Source organism: Tachysurus vachellii, chromosome 1 (assembly GCF_030014155.1).
Source record: "Tachysurus vachellii isolate PV-2020 chromosome 1, HZAU_Pvac_v1, whole genome shotgun sequence".
NCBI classification, from domain to species: Eukaryota; Metazoa; Chordata; class Actinopteri; order Siluriformes; family Bagridae; genus Tachysurus; species Tachysurus vachellii.
In genome coordinates this window covers 21,621,311-21,638,810 of record NC_083460.1, presented here as the reverse complement: position 1 = coordinate 21,638,810, position 17,500 = coordinate 21,621,311, and the positions used below count along the sequence as shown (strand labels likewise).

At 42.2% G+C, this 17,500-nt stretch overlaps 1 protein-coding gene across 1 annotated transcript in view; it reads left to right on the top strand.

Moving 5' to 3' along the window:
- The window catches only part of slc38a7 (solute carrier family 38 member 7), a 14,570-nt gene extending 541 nt beyond the window's left edge, over positions 1–14,029 (top strand). Inside the window, exons 2-12 of the mRNA XM_060877101.1 lie at positions 894–1,339; positions 1,453–1,506; positions 2,250–2,394; positions 2,503–2,647; positions 3,016–3,114; positions 3,211–3,268; positions 3,788–3,902; positions 4,017–4,164; positions 4,270–4,469; positions 12,527–12,578; positions 12,939–14,029. Of these exons, the coding sequence (XP_060733084.1) occupies positions 1,112–1,339; positions 1,453–1,506; positions 2,250–2,394; positions 2,503–2,647; positions 3,016–3,114; positions 3,211–3,268; positions 3,788–3,902; positions 4,017–4,164; positions 4,270–4,469; positions 12,527–12,578; positions 12,939–13,044 (1,350 nt within the window). The 5' untranslated portion in view covers positions 894–1,111 and the 3' untranslated portion in view covers positions 13,045–14,029. The remainder of the gene's footprint in view (positions 1–893; positions 1,340–1,452; positions 1,507–2,249; positions 2,395–2,502; positions 2,648–3,015; positions 3,115–3,210; positions 3,269–3,787; positions 3,903–4,016; positions 4,165–4,269; positions 4,470–12,526; positions 12,579–12,938) is intronic.
- The last annotated feature ends 3,471 nt before the right edge of the window (positions 14,030–17,500 follow it).

The following is a 17,500-nucleotide window of genomic DNA, read 5'->3' as shown; positions in this document are numbered from 1 at the left end:
GAGAGAGGGATAGAGAGGGGGAGAGAGGGATAGAGTGAGGGAGACAGAGAGGGAAAGACAGAGAGGGGGACAGAGAGAGAGAGCAAGGATTTTGTTCATGTCTGAACTGGATGTTTAAAGAGGGTCAGATTGAGATGTGATAGTCAGATGTAGACAAACTATTGACTGTGTAGTGATGAAGAGAAACCTGTTGTAGCCTCCTGTTTAAGTTTATGTGGACTTCATACTTAACGTCATGTGTGTGTTAGAATCTCACACAGACTTGTTTATTTTCCTTCTGACACAATGGTTCACACAGACGTACAGTGCGGCTGAGAGGGTTACATCTCAAAAGAAAAAGGAAAAACAGCAGAAAATCAGGAGAGGTAATAAATTAGATGTTGTATGTACACGCAGTGACTATTGTTCATTTGTGTTCATGGAGTTTCTCCAGGCCGCTACAGCTCACTTGAAGTTCTGAAGGTCCTCTGTCATCGCAGCAGGATCTATAGAAATGGCACGACATGACATGACACAAAATTCTCCTTTTCCTCTTTTTGTCAGACTGATGACTTCTTTTAAAAACCTAGCTGTCAGTCAGATCGAGTCGAGTCGAGTCAAATGTGAGGGGAACATCACGAGAGCTGCTGCATCTTTCACTTCCTTTATCTTTATGATGAGAACAGCACCTTTCATTTCAGGCTAAAGTCCATGTGGAGCTGCTGAAGCAAAAAGAAAGACCAGCGCTAAAGTCATATGATCAAACGTGTGATTTAAATATTGGCTCCTCCTGCCACACGATTAGAATTTAGAACATGCAGCATGCAGTCTATTAGAATTAATTCATTCCGATTAGAAGTAAAATCTTTGGAATGATCATTTTTGGCTAATTATTTTCTTTTCGTCCTTTACAGAACTCTCTTCTCGTCTGTGTGCGTTTGTGAGCATGTGACTGAGATCCTTCTGACGGAAGACCTGCATGGCATTTATTTGTTCTGCCCGTGTATTAATACAGCTACAGTAACACTGCTGACTGTCTGAAGCCTGCGGAGTTCTGGAGCTGTGACCCCTGTGTGTGTGTGTGTGTGTGTGTGTGTGTGTGTGTGTGTGTGTGTGTTAAATTGTGTGAGACATGGCCGTGAACTCTGAGCCAAGTGATTGGGGATACAGTGAAAATGATGAAGAGAAAGCGCCGCTTCTTGTGGCAGCATATGTTCATCCCAAGCAGTCTCAGGGCCGGACCTCAGCGCTGGGGGCGGTGTTTATTGTGGTAAACGCTGCACTGGGGGCGGGACTTCTCAACTTTCCTGCAGCGTTCTACATGGCTGGAGGAGTGGTTGCTGGAGTGGTGCTGCAAATGGTGAGACACATACACAGAAGGCCAGCCTCCTTCACTGACAAAATACTCATGATAATTAGTTGAATATTTATCAGAATAATCTTTTTTTTTTTTTTTTTTTTTTTTTACTCCAGTGTTTACTGATCTTCATCATCACTGGCTTGGTGATCCTTGCTTATTGTTCTCAGGTGAGCAGGTACACAACACACACACATCATAACTTTAGATATTCTTATATTCATTTTACCCTTTTTTTTCTTCTTCTTTTTTCTTTTCACTCGTCAACTTTGCGTTCACTCACGTGACGCTAGTTTACCACACAACACTGTGCAATAACACAACACAACACAACAGACACCGAGTTCACTTACGGCGTGCAGGCTTCCTGTTTACATGATAGGAAGCTGAACAGAGCCTTCAGAATGAACATTTAATGAAGATTAGTGGAAAATCTGATTTAAGATTAGTTCACATCAAGTTCACGTGAACAAAAAAATTATAGAAAACAGGACTCTCTCTCTCTCTCTCTCTCTCTCTCTCTCTCTCATATAACAAGAACAAATCTACACATTTCACTCATCTTGTATTTCAGATTCATTCAGTTCCACTTTTGTAATGTAAATTGCTTAATGTTGCTGAAACAGGAAATTATCATTAGCTTTGTCCTGGAGGAGACATTTATTAGAACAAGGAAATGTTTCATTAAGTTATTGAATGAGATTTCTCACAAGGGAATCAAGGCGCTGGTCTGACGCCACTTCCTGGACACCATAAACATTATTGTTTCATTTCTGATTGTAAATAAGACTTGTAGTGGTACGGTTTGGTGCCTGGTGGCGTGTCACGTTGCCATGTTTCACGCTGCACAGAGTCGTCTGTAACAAACGTCCTGACTTTTGGTCTCTGAGCTGAGATGTTTCTCCTGCTTTAGGTGAGCAATGAGAGCACGTATCAGGAAGTGGTCCGTGCCGTGTGTGGGAAAGTTCTGGGGGTTATATGTGAGATCGCCATTGCAGTCTACACCTTTGGCACGTGCATAGCCTTCCTCATCATTATCGGAGACCAGCTGGACAAGCGTGAGTCGAATATTATGTTCTTCCTGTTGCTAATTTATACAGTGATGTGTGTGTGTCACAGAGAGTTTATTAATTGTTGTTTTTTTCTTCTCTTGGCCATGTGTTTAGTGATCAGTGCCATGGCACATGATGCAGACAGTGCTGTCGTCGCTGACTGGTACACAAACCGCAAATTCACCATCACAGTCACTTCTGTGCTCATCATCCTCCCCCTGTCCATCCCCAAAGAGATCAGCTTCCAGAAATATGCCAGGTCTGTCTGTCTCCGCTTGTCTGTCTGTCTCCGCTTGTCTGTCTGTCTCCGCTTGTCTGTCTGTCTCCGCTTGTCTGTCTGTCTCCGCTTGTCTGTCTGTCTCCGCTTGTCTGTCTGACTCTGCTTGTCTGTCTGACTCCGCTTGTCTGTCTGTCGACCTCTTTTTGTCTATCTGTCTATCTCGGTTTGTCTGTCTCTGTTTGTTTGTCTGTCTGTCTCTGGTTCTCTCTCGGTCCCTGTTTGTTTGTCTGTCTGTCTCTGTTTGTTTGTCTGTCTGTCTGATTTCAGCTGTTGATTGTGTGAACTGTGAAGTACTTTTATAGGACTGTGTGTGTGATCTCATGTTGTTTTGACCATGTGACCTTTAGCACCTTTAGCGTGATTGGCACCTGGTATGTGACCGTCATAATTATCATCAAATACATCTGGCCTGACCAAGAAATCTCACCTGGAATCATTCCTACCAGGTTTGTGCTTCACTTCCTGCAGTTCTCAGTTGTTCAGCAGTTGATTGGTAAACAGATTCTGACATGCACGTGCTGGTGTGTCTTTTTATCCCCTAGTCCTATATCCTGGACTGCTGTGTTCAATGCCATGCCGACTATCTGCTTTGGATTCCAGGTGTGTGTGTGTGTGTGTGTGCATGTGTGTCTGTGCATGTGTGTTTGTATGTGAGTGCTTGCATGTGGGTGTGAGCGAGTGGGTGTGAGCGAGTGGGTGTGAGCGAGTGGGTGTGAGCGAGTGGGTGTGAGCGAGCGTGTGTGTGAGTGTGTGTGAGTGAGTGTGTATGAGAGTGCGTGTGAGTGTGAAACTGGTGAACTGTCCTGGTAACACAAAACCGATATCTATATAATTCTCTCACTGTAAGGATGGAATATTTTCAGGAGTAGAATGTTAAGGTAAATAGTTGTAGTTGCGTCTCGGCTCATTCGTCCAGCTGCATTCAGTAAAAACCCAGATTCCTGATGGATTCTCTGAAAGCTTTCTGTCTAACATGGCTGAGGATCTGTTTTAGGACACTAACGTCCTTCCTACGTTTGCTGAAGGACTTCGCTGATTCTTTAAGCAGTATTTTATGATTTTCCAGAAAGATTTTCTTTTAATACTGATTGAGAAAGTTTCTCCCCCTCTCTCTCCCAGTGTCATGTGAGCAGTGTTCCAGTGTTTAACAGTATGAGGAATGCAACACTGCGGCCCTGGGGAGGTGTGGTGACCCTCGGCATGATCATCTGCTTGTTTGTCTACACAGGAACAGGTGCGTGTTAGATAAGTGTACACATACCTGTACGTGATGACATCACATCACACGTGATTGTTTTTAAACTAAAAAAAGATCAGCCTTTATTTTTTCCCTCACTTCGCCTCGCAGGTGTGTGCGGTTTCCTGACGTTCGGGTCCATGGTGAATCAGGATGTGTTGTTGTCATACCCATCTAAAGATATCGCTGTGGCCATCGCCAGAGCCTTCATCATCATCAGCGTGGTCACTTCATATCCCATACTGCACTTCTGTGGGAGGTAATAGAAACGGGTGAATGGATGGAGGATGCAAACAGAGATGAATAGTGAAAGATAGATATGTAAAGGTGTGTGTGTGTGTGTGTGTGTGTGTGTGTGTTTCAGAGCCGTGTTAGAGGGCTTGTGGCTGCGTTTTAATGGGACAGACGTAGACACAGACGTAGTGAGAGAGCGAAGACGCCGAGTTCTGTACACACTTGTCTGGTTCTGTCTCACACTCATCCTCGCGCTCACCATCCCTGATATTGGGCGTGTCATCTCACTCATCGGCGGCCTTGCAGCCTGTTTCATATTTGTTTTCCCAGGTAAGTCTTAACGTCTGTCGTTTTCGTTAATAATCTGATATTATACTAAGGAAAAAAAGGATTCAGGAGATGGGAGTTTAGAAAACGATAGTTCAGATGTTGAGATTGTAGCCAGCTAGCAGCTATAGGTGGAGGTGTTAGTGGGTTTTACTGTAATTGTGTATTTTATATTTAGTTCGAATGGAACCATCTGATTGACTAATCATAATGCAGCATCATCAATGTGCTCACTCATGTCCCTATACAGCAGAAGTCGAACTACTGATGAAAGGAAGAGTTATACAGTGCATTCTGAAAGTATTTACAACACTTCACTTTTTCCATGTTTTGTTATTTTACAGTTTTGTCCAAAATAGATCCAATTCATTATTTTTCACAAAGTTCTACAAACTAGAATACCCCATATTGACAACATAATGGAAGTTATGTTTAAAATCTTTAAAAAACGAAAAAAATCACATGTACATAAGCATTCACAGCCTTTGCCATGACACTCAAATTTGAGCTCAGGTGCATCCTGTTTCCACTGATCATTCTTGAGATGTTTCTACTATTTGATTGGAGTCCATCTGTGGGAAATTCAGTTGATTGGACATGATTCAGAAAGGCACACACCCTTGTGAGGTCCCACAGTTAACAGTGCATGTCAGAGCATAAACCAAGCCATGAAGTCCAAGGAATTGTCTGTAGACCTCTGAGACAGAATTGTATCGAGGCACAGATCTAAAGAAATTTAAAGAATTTTTTTTGCATTGCATTAAAGATCCCAATAAGCACAGTGGCCTCCATCATCCATAAATGAAGGGCCTGAGTCAGGGAGGTGACCAAGAACCCAACATTTTACTTAATACAGGGATTTAATGTCTGTCATCAGAAGCATTTCAACCTATTTGATGAATCCTGAGGATGCTCACAAAGGCTGTAGATCAACCAATCAGGAAATTAAGGAGGATTGTGGATGTGAGGATTGGAGGTCCTACCTGGTTCAGGAGTCAGCTTCAGGCTCCTCCGTCTAGACCAGAAAGTCATTGGTCAAATCCCTGCATGCTTTTTAATCCGTGCTAACAGTGAAGCAAGTGTCCCAAGTTGGACTCGGTGGACAGTTGTACAGGAAGTGCCCAACATCGTGGAAATGATGAGCCATTCCTGCTGCACTGCTGCTAGACCCTTTTAAAACTAATGAAGAACACAACTACATTGGAATGGTTCAGATGCATGAAGCACAGAGACGTCCAGCAAACACCACTCTGCAGTCCAGAAATGTTCTACACTATCACAAGCGGTGAATGACAGACGAGAAGCAGGCTAAGCTTCATGACGGCAGCACACAAAGTGACGGGATCCAGAACTTCCATCTGAAAGCATCAGCAGGTAAAACTGAAAGCCCTCATTGAAGCACACAAATTAGCCAAGGGTCAGACAACATGTCTTCCAGATATGCACTTGGAGTGACCTATAATGGCTGTGGAAACAAGGGATTTCTGAAGGTGCTAGCAGACGAGGAAGTGTGCGAACACAGAGGCTATTCTTCAATAGAAAGGTCAAAAAGATGAGAGGAAAATGCAAAGCAATCTGGAGTTCATTAGTGCTGGAGCCTGACCATGCCGTAACACACACTCACACAGAGCTTATTATCCACTGGGATGTTCCAGGAAACACTTATTTATTTATTTGTTTGTTTGTTTATTTTTATTACATGCAGCCCATTGCTTTGCACAGGCTGGAAGCCAAGAACACTGGATTTGTCACCTTATGCCGACATGCCACATACAAATAGCTTTAACTATGAAAATATACAACCCATATACATATGTTTTACAGCACAGCATGACTATAGCATTGGAGGAAATTAATGACACTGCTGAGTCAGAGATTTCACCCCCTAGTAGGGTGAAGTCTTCATACTTGCTGTAATGAGTATGTCCACTAGGGGGCAGTGGACACACTCATTTTTACATGTTTTACAGAACACAGAATTTACAGACCCGTAAACAAAAAGAACCAAAAACATGTAGGGTGGACGACAACATGGGTGTGAGATTGTTTTGTAAAGTGTTGTGGGTTTCCCTCCACTTCACACTTCAAGACTAGTCCATATTCAGCCTGGTTTATGCTTCTATAAGGCTCAAAAGTAAATGTGGCACAGCATTTAGCTTCAGTTACGGTTACAAACAGCACCAAGCTTTCACTGAGTGGAAAATGATGTTAATACATATAAAAGTGTCTACGGAGTTCATTAATGCTGTGGAAAGTCATATTGGAACTTTTACAAATGACAAGGGACGTATCATTTTATCACACTATCAAAAAGTATCATTTTATTACACTATATTTTTTTACCTTATTTTTTTTAAGTTACGTTTAAGAATGAAAGACCTGGGGGGCACTGTCTAGCTTGCCATGGAGTAGGATGTGGGGTTAGGAGGCTCCGGTGGATTATTGTTAGAATTGTTATTATTTCAAGCTTTTCACTTTTGTTTTTGCTCTTAATCCCTCGTTTTACCTTCGTTGATTGGATATTTGAATCTAGAGGTAATTATGATGTCTGGTAAAACTACTAAGACCCGTAGCGCGACTCAGTCGCAGATGCGGCCTGGTGCAACAGTTACGACCTCGCCTTCACATGATCCACCTATGTGTGAAGGGTCCATCGTGTCACAGGCAGCTTCTAAGGCTGATATTGACTCATTAAAGTCAGAGCTGCTGTCCTTTTTGAGGTCCGGAATCACCGAGGTTTTTAAGGCCGAACTACGTACATTGGAACGTACATTGGGAGACGAATTATTAACAAAGTCGGAGCTGCAGGCGGTGAAGGTGCAGCTGTCTAGCGATAAAGCTGCAAATGAGGCTGCGGTGCGGGAATTAAAGGGCACCGTAGTTGAGATGGAGCGCTCACTTTCTGTCTGCACCGATGATATCGCTGTAATGCAACGTGACATGCAACGTCTTATTGTTGAATTAAAAAAACTTGAGACCAAATGCGAAGATCTGGAAGCTAGGTCACGGCGCGATAATGTCCGGATAATCGGTGTTCCGGAGGGTCCCAATAGCTCCACTGTCGCGAGTGTTGCCGCGCTGTTGAGGGAGGCACTAAGTCTGGAAAAGGAGCCGGTTTTGGACAGGTCACATCGCACTCTACAGCCCGTACCAAAGCCTGGTGAACGACCACGAGCCATTGTGGCCAAATTTCACTATCATAGCGAGTGTCTTGATGTCTTACGTCTTTATTTCTGTCGCTGTTGGAGGCGATGTTTACTTCGTGTGGTGATGCTGGTCTTTGACTTTGACTGTTCGTTTTTTTTTCTTTCTCTTTTGGTGTTTTTAAGTGTTATTTTTACGGGACCAAAAGTGTAAGTGATCCTGAAAACTTAGTGTTTGATTAATAAATGCTCGGTCAATTTATTTTGGGAATTTATTTTCCTCTAGAAACTTTGTTTATATATGTACGTGGGGGGAGGGGGGGGAGGGAAGCCGTTAACCAGATATAGTTGCTCGTAATTTCTGTTGAGTTAAATCTGATGGAGCCTTCTCTTTGCTTATGATAGGCTTGTTCTCCGTGTCGTTAGCACATTTATTTGTGTGGGCGGCGATAGGTTTCTATTTTCATAGTTCGTGTTGCTGTCCCCTGGGGTTAATGTTAGAATGGGGACTCTACTTGTGTGTTGGGTGTATGTTTGTGTTTAAGTGTCGGATGCAGGCGCACAGGGGTGGGGGGATGGGGATCCCCCTGGCTTCACAGGTCCTGTTTTCATTTTTTTTCTGTAGTTGTTTTTGGATGAATGGCTGACACTAATACTGGCCCACGTTTAGCTGGCAGTGGTGCACCTGTCCGGTTCCTTAGTTGGAATATTAGGGGCATGGGTAATCCTATTAAACGGTCTAGAGTTTTTACCCACCTGAAACGCTTACACGCTGACATAGTATTTTAACAGGAAACACACCTCCGGGTCAAGGATCATCATAGGCTTCATCGTCCCTGGGTGGGTCAAACTTTCCACTCCAATTTTAATTCTAAGGCACGAGGGGTGGCCATCCTAGTAAATAGAAGTATACAGTTTTCACCTGCCCATATAATTGCAGATAGGAATGGCAGATATGTCATTGTGGCTGGTACGTTGATGCAGACCAAGGTTTTGCTGGTTAATATTTACGCTCCAAATTTTGATGACCCTGATTTTGCCAATAGGTTACTGAGTAGCCTTCCTTTTTTAAATGCCCATTTGATCATTTTTGGTGGTGATTTGAATTGTGTTTTGAACCCTGTTTTGGATCGTTCTAGTTCTCGTGCTGTATCCCAATCTGCAATGTCTAAATCGTTTTCCGATTTCATGTCACAAAACGGTTTAGTAGACCCTTGGAGATATCACAACCCCGGGATCAAGAAATTCTCATTTTTCTCCCCTGTGCATCATTCATATTCCAGAATTGATTATTTTTTTATTGATAGCCATCTTAATCACTCTGTTGTATCTGCGGATTATTTCGGCATTGTGATCTCTGATCATGCTCCTCTAGCGTTGGATATCCAATTCTTAACCCATAGGCCTGCACAGTCTCCTTGGTGGTTTAATTTGCATCTCCTAGCAGACAAGGATTTCTGTGTGTCTATTTCTGAAGCGATTGATGAATTCTTGTTGTTTAATCGTTTTGACTCTACTCCGTGCTCGTTATTATGGGAGACTCTGAAAGCCTATCTCAGGGGGCAAATCATTTAGTACTCTGCTTTCATGAATCGGAAGCACAGAGCTAAACTCAGGGAAATTTCATCAGCTATCAGCCAACTCGATCAGAGCTACGCGTCCAACCCTTCTCCAGAGCTATACAAGCAACGTGTTGAGTTACAAGCAGAATTCGATCCCCTTTCCACTAAAGAAACTGAACGCATGCTATTACAAACTCGTGGATCGTATTATGAATACGGTGATAAACCAAGCAGATTGTTAGCACATCAGCTAAGACGGCGGGCTGCATCACGCCTAATACCACAGATTAATAATGACTCAAATGTTATCGTTACCGATCCCATAGAGATTAATGCAGTATTTGAGTCATATTACTCTGCTCTTTATAGTTCTGAATGCCTTACTGATAATAAGAGACTGGGTGATTTCCTTCAAAGTGTTGATTTTCCTGTTATTGATACGGTCTCCACAAGGGACTTGGACTCCCCACTATCTGTTGAAGAAGTCAGAGCTTCAATAAAGGCAATGCAGGCTAATAAAGCTCCAGGCCCAGATGGTTTTCCAGTTGAATTTTTAAAAAAGTTTAGCGATAAATTGGCACCGCTGCTTCTTGGTGTGTTCAATGAATCTCTGGATCTGGGCGTGCTACCACCCTCTTTTAATCAAGCCTCAATTGCCCTTCTCTTGAAGAAGGGCAAGGATCCCAACCTGTGCGGGTCGTACAGACCGCTGTCACTGCTGAATGCCGATGTGAAAGTGTTGGCAAAAGTAATTGCATCCCGGTTAGAAAATGTACTTCCACGTATCATATCTATGGAGCAAACTGGATTCATAAAAGGGCGGCATTCATTTTTTAACACTCGTACACTTTTCAATATAATTTACTCTAATAAATTATATCATCTCCGTTTTCTGAGATAGTCATCTCCGTTTCCTGAGGTTGTCGAATCATTGGATGCTGAGAAAGCGTTTGATAGAGTCGAGTGGGAATACCTGTTTGCGGTATTGAAGAAATTTGGGTTTGGTGATACATTTGTCTCCTGGATCCGCCTCCTTTATAAATCCCCGCAAGCCAGTGTTCGTACAAATAATATTAGCTCTGATTATTTCAGTCTCGGGCGTGGAACCCGGCAGGGGTGCCCACTGTCACCACTGCTATTCGCTCTTGCCATTGAGCCATTATCCATTAAACTTAAATCCTCATTAGCCTTTAAAGGTATAACTCGCAAGGGGGCGGAATATAAGGTTTCCTTATATGCCGATGATTTGTTGCTATATGTGACGGATAGTGCTAGCTCTGTTCCTGTTATTTTATCTATCTTAAATGATTTTGGCTCTTTTTCAGGATACAAACTGAATTTTCTTAAGAGTGAGTGTTATCCGGTAAACAATACCGCTCTACAACTGCAGCACCTGAATCTGCCGTTCAAATTCAACTGTTCAGGCTTTAAATACCTTGGTATTACGGTGACCCGTTCCTTACCCGAACTTTTTCATGCCAATCTTGCTCCGCTTGTGGCAGACATGAAGTCGGATTTTCAGAGGTGGAGCAGTCTACCTCTGTCTTTAATGGGAAAAATCAATGCAGTTAAAATGATTGTTCTGCCCAAGTTTCTTTATTTTTTTCCATCGCTTCCATTATTTTTACCTAAGTACTTTTTTGATTCTTTAGATAGAATCATTAATTCTTTTCTTTGGGGTGGAAAACCTCCCAGAATCCATAAGACTCTATTGCAGAGATGTAGGCTCAGTGGTGGGCTTGCTTTGCCCAATTTTCAAATATACTACTGGGCTGCACATATCCAAAAACTAAACTCCTGGACCAATTCAACGGAATCCACTTGGTGCAATCTGGAGCTACTGTCTTGTAGATCATCCTCTGTATCAGCTCTGCTTTGCTCACCCCTTCCGATCAAACCATCTCAATACACTGACAATCCAGTCGTACTGAACACACTAAGATTTGGTTTCAGTTTAGGCGTCATTTTAAATTTAGGGCTCTATCAGCACTGGGCCCCCTGAATAAAAATCATTTGTTCCCCCCGTCTTTTTTAGATTCAGCTTTTTCACTATGGCACGAAAAAGGCATCAAGCAACTTTATGATTTGTATGAAGATGGCATCTTTAGAAGTTTTGCCAGCCTGTCCTTGGAGTATGGGCTGCCTTCAGCTCATTTTTATCATGATATCTCCAAGTCCGCAGCTTTGTATCTAAATGCCTTCCCAATTTTCCCTCTGTACCCCCCAAGCAACCTTGGGAGAGTTTAATCATGTTCACACCACACCAGCATAGCTTGATTTCCCAGATATACATTTTCATTTTATCTCTCAATAGCTGTAATATAGATAAAACCAGGACCGCTTGGGAGGAGGAGTTAGGGCTGCAGTTAGGCGACGAATGTTGGGAGAAAGCCGTAGATAGGATACGGTCTACCACTTCCTGTGCCTGCCTCAGTCTCATTCAGTTTAAGGTTTTGTATAGAATTCATTTTTCCAAATCTAAACAGGCAAAAATCTATCCTGGGGTAGAGGACAGATGTGACAGATGTCATGCTTCCCCCTGTCATCTAAGTCATATGTTTTTTCTGTGCCCAAAATTACACGCATTCTGGACAGGTTTTTTCGGCATTATGTCCTCCATATTTGAAGTGCAATTGACGCCATGCCCTCTGATCGCTATATTTGGTATTACCAATGAGTCAGTATCACTGAGTTCTGTACACAAAGATGTTTTAGCCTTCTCATCTTTGTTGGCCAGACGTTGGAAGGCAATAAGATGTCCCTCCATCTCTCAGTGGTTTAAGGATCTGATGTTCTTTCTTAAGTTGGAGAAAATAAAATATACACTGAGGGGTTCTACTGATACCTTTTTTTGCAAGTGGCAACCTGTTATTTCTTACTTTAGGAGACTGCAGGTGCTACCTGATTAGAGTTCTAATTCGGTCAATAATTGGACTGTATGCATAACCTTTTTTTCCGTTTCTTCAGTTGTTTTAACAGGGGGATGTGGGGTGTTTGTGCGTGCGCGCGCGAGTGTGTGTGTGTGTCTTTGTCTGGGGTTCGTTTTTGTTTTGGGTGGCGGGGTGGGAGTGTCTGCTCTTTGTTGTTAGAAAAAGGAAAATGGAGAATTTCTGTATACATTCTTGTATTTGTGATTGTTGATTTTTCAATAAAAATTAAAAATAAAAAAGAATGAAAGACCTTAATAAGTCCAAACATCTTTAAGTTAGTAATACAAACATTTCTGCCCATACTCATTTTGGGTATGTTTTTTCCTTCCACTGTATCGGTATAGCCTTATGTTTAATATATATAGAGGTTAATATTTGTTATTGTGTAACCTGTATATCTTCACTGTGTACTGTTTTGTCTGTAGGTTTGTGCTTGATTGAGGCCAAGCTCTCAGAGCATGATGTCAGATCAGCCAGGTAACTCTTTTTAAAGTTTACTCTTGTTTTTAAAGTCTGAGCACAGCATCAACTGAAGATTAAGTCTTGGCACCTTTTATACTCATTATCAGAGAGCCAGAAATGTCCTGTGTGTAGTGACTCCTGATGCTGTGTGTGTGTGTAGTGTCTTCTGATGCTGTGAGCGTGTGTGTGTAGTGACTCCTGATGGTGTGTGTGTGTGTGTGTGTGTGTGTATGTAGTGACTCCTGATGCTGTGTGTGTATGTGTGTACGAGTTTGTGTGTGTGTATAGTGACTCCTGATGCTGTGTGTGTGTGTGTGTGTGTGTGAGATTTTACTGGTTAAGCTGCTCCCTCTGTCTTTTTAAATTTCCCTGTAGTTGGCATGCCTTGGTCCTTTACGGAATCCTCATGGTCACAGTTGGCATCTTCATCCTCGGCCAGACGACAACCAACGCTATCTACAGTGACATCATCCACCACTGAGACACAGTGGTGAGGTGGAAACGACACGTAATGAAAGAATTGCTTACACACTTACACAGTGACCTAGATTTAAACCTGCAAAATGTTGCACAAATGAACAAATGTTAAGATCTATTAATAAGCTGTTAATAAGCTGTTAATAAGCTTCTGAGGCTGTTCAGCATGCAGCATGAAATCTCCTACTGTACCTGTAGTGAAACATGGTAACGTCTGTTAACACACTACATACACATACTGGTTTACTAGTTTAACTGGGACGTCCAATCAAAACGGATTTTTTAAAGAACTCTGCTCAGCTGTGTGTTTCCTTGTTTTTGGTTGAACTGCCACTTTAATTTATTTATACTTTTACCAGTTGATCTTTTTGACTAGAAATAAATGCATAAAATGAATGCAAGTTTTAAAATACTAACCAGAGGAATTCATTTTCTCGAAAGCTTTATTCCTCCTAATAATGATTTACATGACTAGTAAGTGACCGCTGCTTTCAGCTCAAATAGTATCAAATGAAATGCTTTAAAAACGTGTAATAGCAGTGTAGCAGTTTGATCAGTTTTCACTTGACGTATTGATACCATGATAAACGGACAGAGAAATAATGCACAGCATCTCTGGATCTCTGGATTTTGTTTCATTTTGCTGCTTTTTTTCAAATCTCAGCCTGCATCTGAATCACTGTTGTACTTCACTCTGTCACACACAGTTTGTGTTATTCAGCACTGTTTTATTGTGTCAGAGGTTTACAGGTTTGTGTTTTGTTCATGCTGAGAGGTTCATCACACTAATCAACACAGCAGGGGAAAGAATCAAACCTCTGTGTTCTCTATATCCTATAAACTGGGTTAATTTCCAAACAGTAATGATTTTATTGGTTCTTAATTTGACGGGGGAAGGCGCAAGGTTTTTGTCATCTCAACACATGCAACATCATGAACAATTTTTTTTATATTTGTTATGAACTCAATAAAGGGAATAAAATGTTTAAGGAGTTGATTGTGTTTGTCTTATACACGTCACAAGATAGACACAACAAATCTTCTACCTCAAGCGTAGCTAATTAGCTGCAGACGTGTTTATACCTGAAATCTTCACTGTAGCGATGCTCCTTCCAGCTCTTTAGGACTGAATTACAGAACATGGATGAACAATGAGTTTGAGTCGAAAGACCGTATTTATTGTGGAAGAAACACACATGAACGTTTCTGAGCTTCGAGTCGGAGGCCAGAAAACATGCAGGAATCAGTGACTGCAGCGTTTGTAGCGACGCGGACGGTAAAATAATTGGAATGGAAAGTAAATTACAGTGCAATATGTATGATGATGTTTAGAGCGGCTTCATAAATATATTAAAACCTTAAAAAAAACAAAACACACCTGATGCACATTTTCTTGCTCCAACAAAGTTCGTCTGCACCATCGTGGCCTCACACTTGCTCATTGGGATTAATAAAATTGACAATTTACAGTTTTAATATTTTTAATAAAATTGAATACATACTCTACTAAACAGGACAGGGACAGACTGCAACACACAGTAAAAACAGCAGAAAATATAATTGCTGCCACCATGCCCACTCCCCAGACTTGTACCATACAAGAACCAGAAACCGTGCAGGAAAAATCACTACTACCCATTCACACCCTGGACACAACCTTTTTCAGCTCCTCCCTTCTGGCAGGCGCTACAGAACTGTTTACCAAAACTGCCAGACACAGGAACAGTTTCTTTCCCTGGGCAATCACCCTGATTAACAACTCACCATCATTATATTCACTGCGTTATATATCTATAAGTACTGCATTAACAGAACTGTCAGTCATCACTTCATCCATGTACGTTACACACACTACTGCTGCTGTACAGTATATTGTACAAAAGCATATTGCACAATACTGTTATTTGCAATAAATTTTCAGTATAGTGTTCTGTACTTTTGAGAGTCACAAACAGCTGGAACCAAATTCCTTGTGTGTGTCAACACACTTGGCCAATAAACCTGATTCTGATTCTGACATGACACTATTATTGTTTTGGTACATTCAGGCTAACACACACACTCACAGACACACACACACAAACATACACACACAGATGCTGCTGTTAGGATAAAAACTATTTTAAATTGAAATAGGATTAGATGAATCTCTAGAAGTTTCTAGAAACTGTGCTTTGCTCTTCTGCATCTCCTCATTATTTTGGTTTAAAGTGCTTCTGTGTCCCAAAGTCACTACAGGAACTGGAGCTATAAATATCTAATAAAGTAAATAAAAGTCTAATAAAAAAACATCAAGTAAAAATGATCTGGCAGCAGCTCCAGCACCAACTCAGTTTTCTCATAGCTCTAAAGATGATAATGTCTGTGTTAGATATATATATACCGTATGTGTGTGCGTGTGTATGCACGTGAGTGTGTGAGCGTGTGTGTGAGTGTATGTGTGTGTGCATGAGTGAATGTATATGTGTGTGTGTATGTGTGTGTGTGTGTGTCTGTGTGAGTGTGTGTGTGAGTGTCTGTGTGTGTGTGTGTGTGTGTGTGTGTGTGTAAATGTGTGTGTAAATGTGTGTGTATGTGAGTATGTGTGCGAGTATGTGAGTGTGCGAGTGAGTATGTGAGTGTGCGAGTGTGGAAACTTGGTATGGTTCATGAGCAACATGTTCTGAGCGCATCTGATCGGCTTGACCCCGTGTGTGTGTGTGTGAGTGTGTGTGTGTGTGTGTGTACGTGTGTGAGTGTGTGTGTGTGTGCGTGTGTCTCTGTGCATCTGTGTGTGTGTGTGTGTGCATTGTCTGTGTGTGTCTGTGTGTGTGTGTGAGTGTGTGTGAGAGTGTGTGTGTGAGTGAGTGTGTGTGTGTGTCTGTGTGTGTGTGTAAATGTGTGTGTCAGTGTGTGTGTGTTCCTCGTATGTGAAAATATACTTGACAATAAAGTGTGTGTGTGTGTGAGTGTGTCTGTGTGAGTGTGTCTGTGTGAGTGTGTGTGTGTGTGTGTGTGTGACTGTGAGTGTGTGTGTGTGTGTGAGAGTGTGTGTGTGAGTGTCTGTGTGAGTGTGTGTAAATGTGTGTGTAAGTGTGTGTGTTCCTCGTCTGTGTGAGTGTGTGTGTGTGTGAGTGTCTGTGTGTGTGTGTCTGTGTGAGTGTGTCTGTGTGAGTGTGTGTGTGAGTGTGAGTGCGTGTGTGTGTGTCTGTGAGTGTGTGTGTGTGTGAGTGAGTGTGTGTGAGTGAGTGTCTGTGTGTGTGTGTGTGAGTGTGTGTGTGTGAGAGTGTGTGTGTGTGAGTATGTGTGTGCGCGAGCGTGAGTAAGTGTGCGAGTGTGAGTAAGTGTGTGTGTGTAAATGTGTGTGTAAATGTGTGTGTGTGTGTAAGTTCTGATTCTGATTCTGATTCTGATTTTGCAGGAATTTTGCCTGAACATACTTGGCAATAAAGACCTTTCTGATTCTGATTCTTTCTGATAAATTTCATAACTTTCCTACGTACGGTTCTATGGGCTGCCATTGACTTCAATGGCGGAAGAGGAAGAATAATAAATATAGCTGCAAGCAGCGATACCGGGGTCAAGCCGATCAGATGCGCTCAGAACATGTCGCTGATGAGCCATACCAAGTTTCGTAGCTATATGGCATTGTATTGGTAAAATACTGAACTTGACGTGAAAATTCAAAATGTGTGTGTGTAAGTATGTGTAGGTGTGTGTGTGTAAGTGAGTGTGTGTAAGTGTGAGTGTGTGTGTGAGTGTGTGTGTAAGTGTGAGTGTGTGTAAGTGTTTGTGTAAGTGTGTGTATGTGTGTGTGTGTGTGTGTGTGTGTGTGAGTGAGTGTGTGTGAGTGTCTGTGAGTGAGTGTGAGTGTGTGAGTCAGTGAAGGTGTTTGTGAGTATGTGAATGAGTGTGCGAGTGTGAGCAAGTGTGCGAGTGTGAGTGAGTGTGTAACTGTGAGTGTGTGTATGTGAGTGTGAGTGTGTATGTGAGTGTGCGAGTGAGTATGTGAGTGTGCGAGTGTGAGTAAGTGTGCGAGTGTGAATGAGTGTGTTTGTGTGTATGTGTGTAAATGTGTGTAAGTGTGTGTGTGTTCCTCGTATGTGAAAATATACTTGGCAATAAAGTGTGTGTGTGTGTCAGTGTGAGTGTGTATGTATGTGTGTCTCTGTGTGTCTGTGTGTGTGTGTGTGTGTAAATGTGTGTGTATGTGAGTATGTGTGTGAGTATGTGAGTGTGCGAGTGAGTATGTGAGTGTGCGAGTGTGGAAACGGTATGTTTCATCAGCAACATGTTCTGAGCGCATCTGATCGGCTTGACCCCGTGTGTGTGTGTGAGTGTGTGTGTGTGTGTGTGCGTGTGTGAGTGTGTGTGTGTGTGTCTCTGTGCGTCTGTGTGAGTGTGTGTGTTTGTGTGCGTGTGTGTGTGTGTGTGAGTGTGTGTGTGTGTGTGTGTGTGGTTGTGTGTGTCTGTGTGTGTGT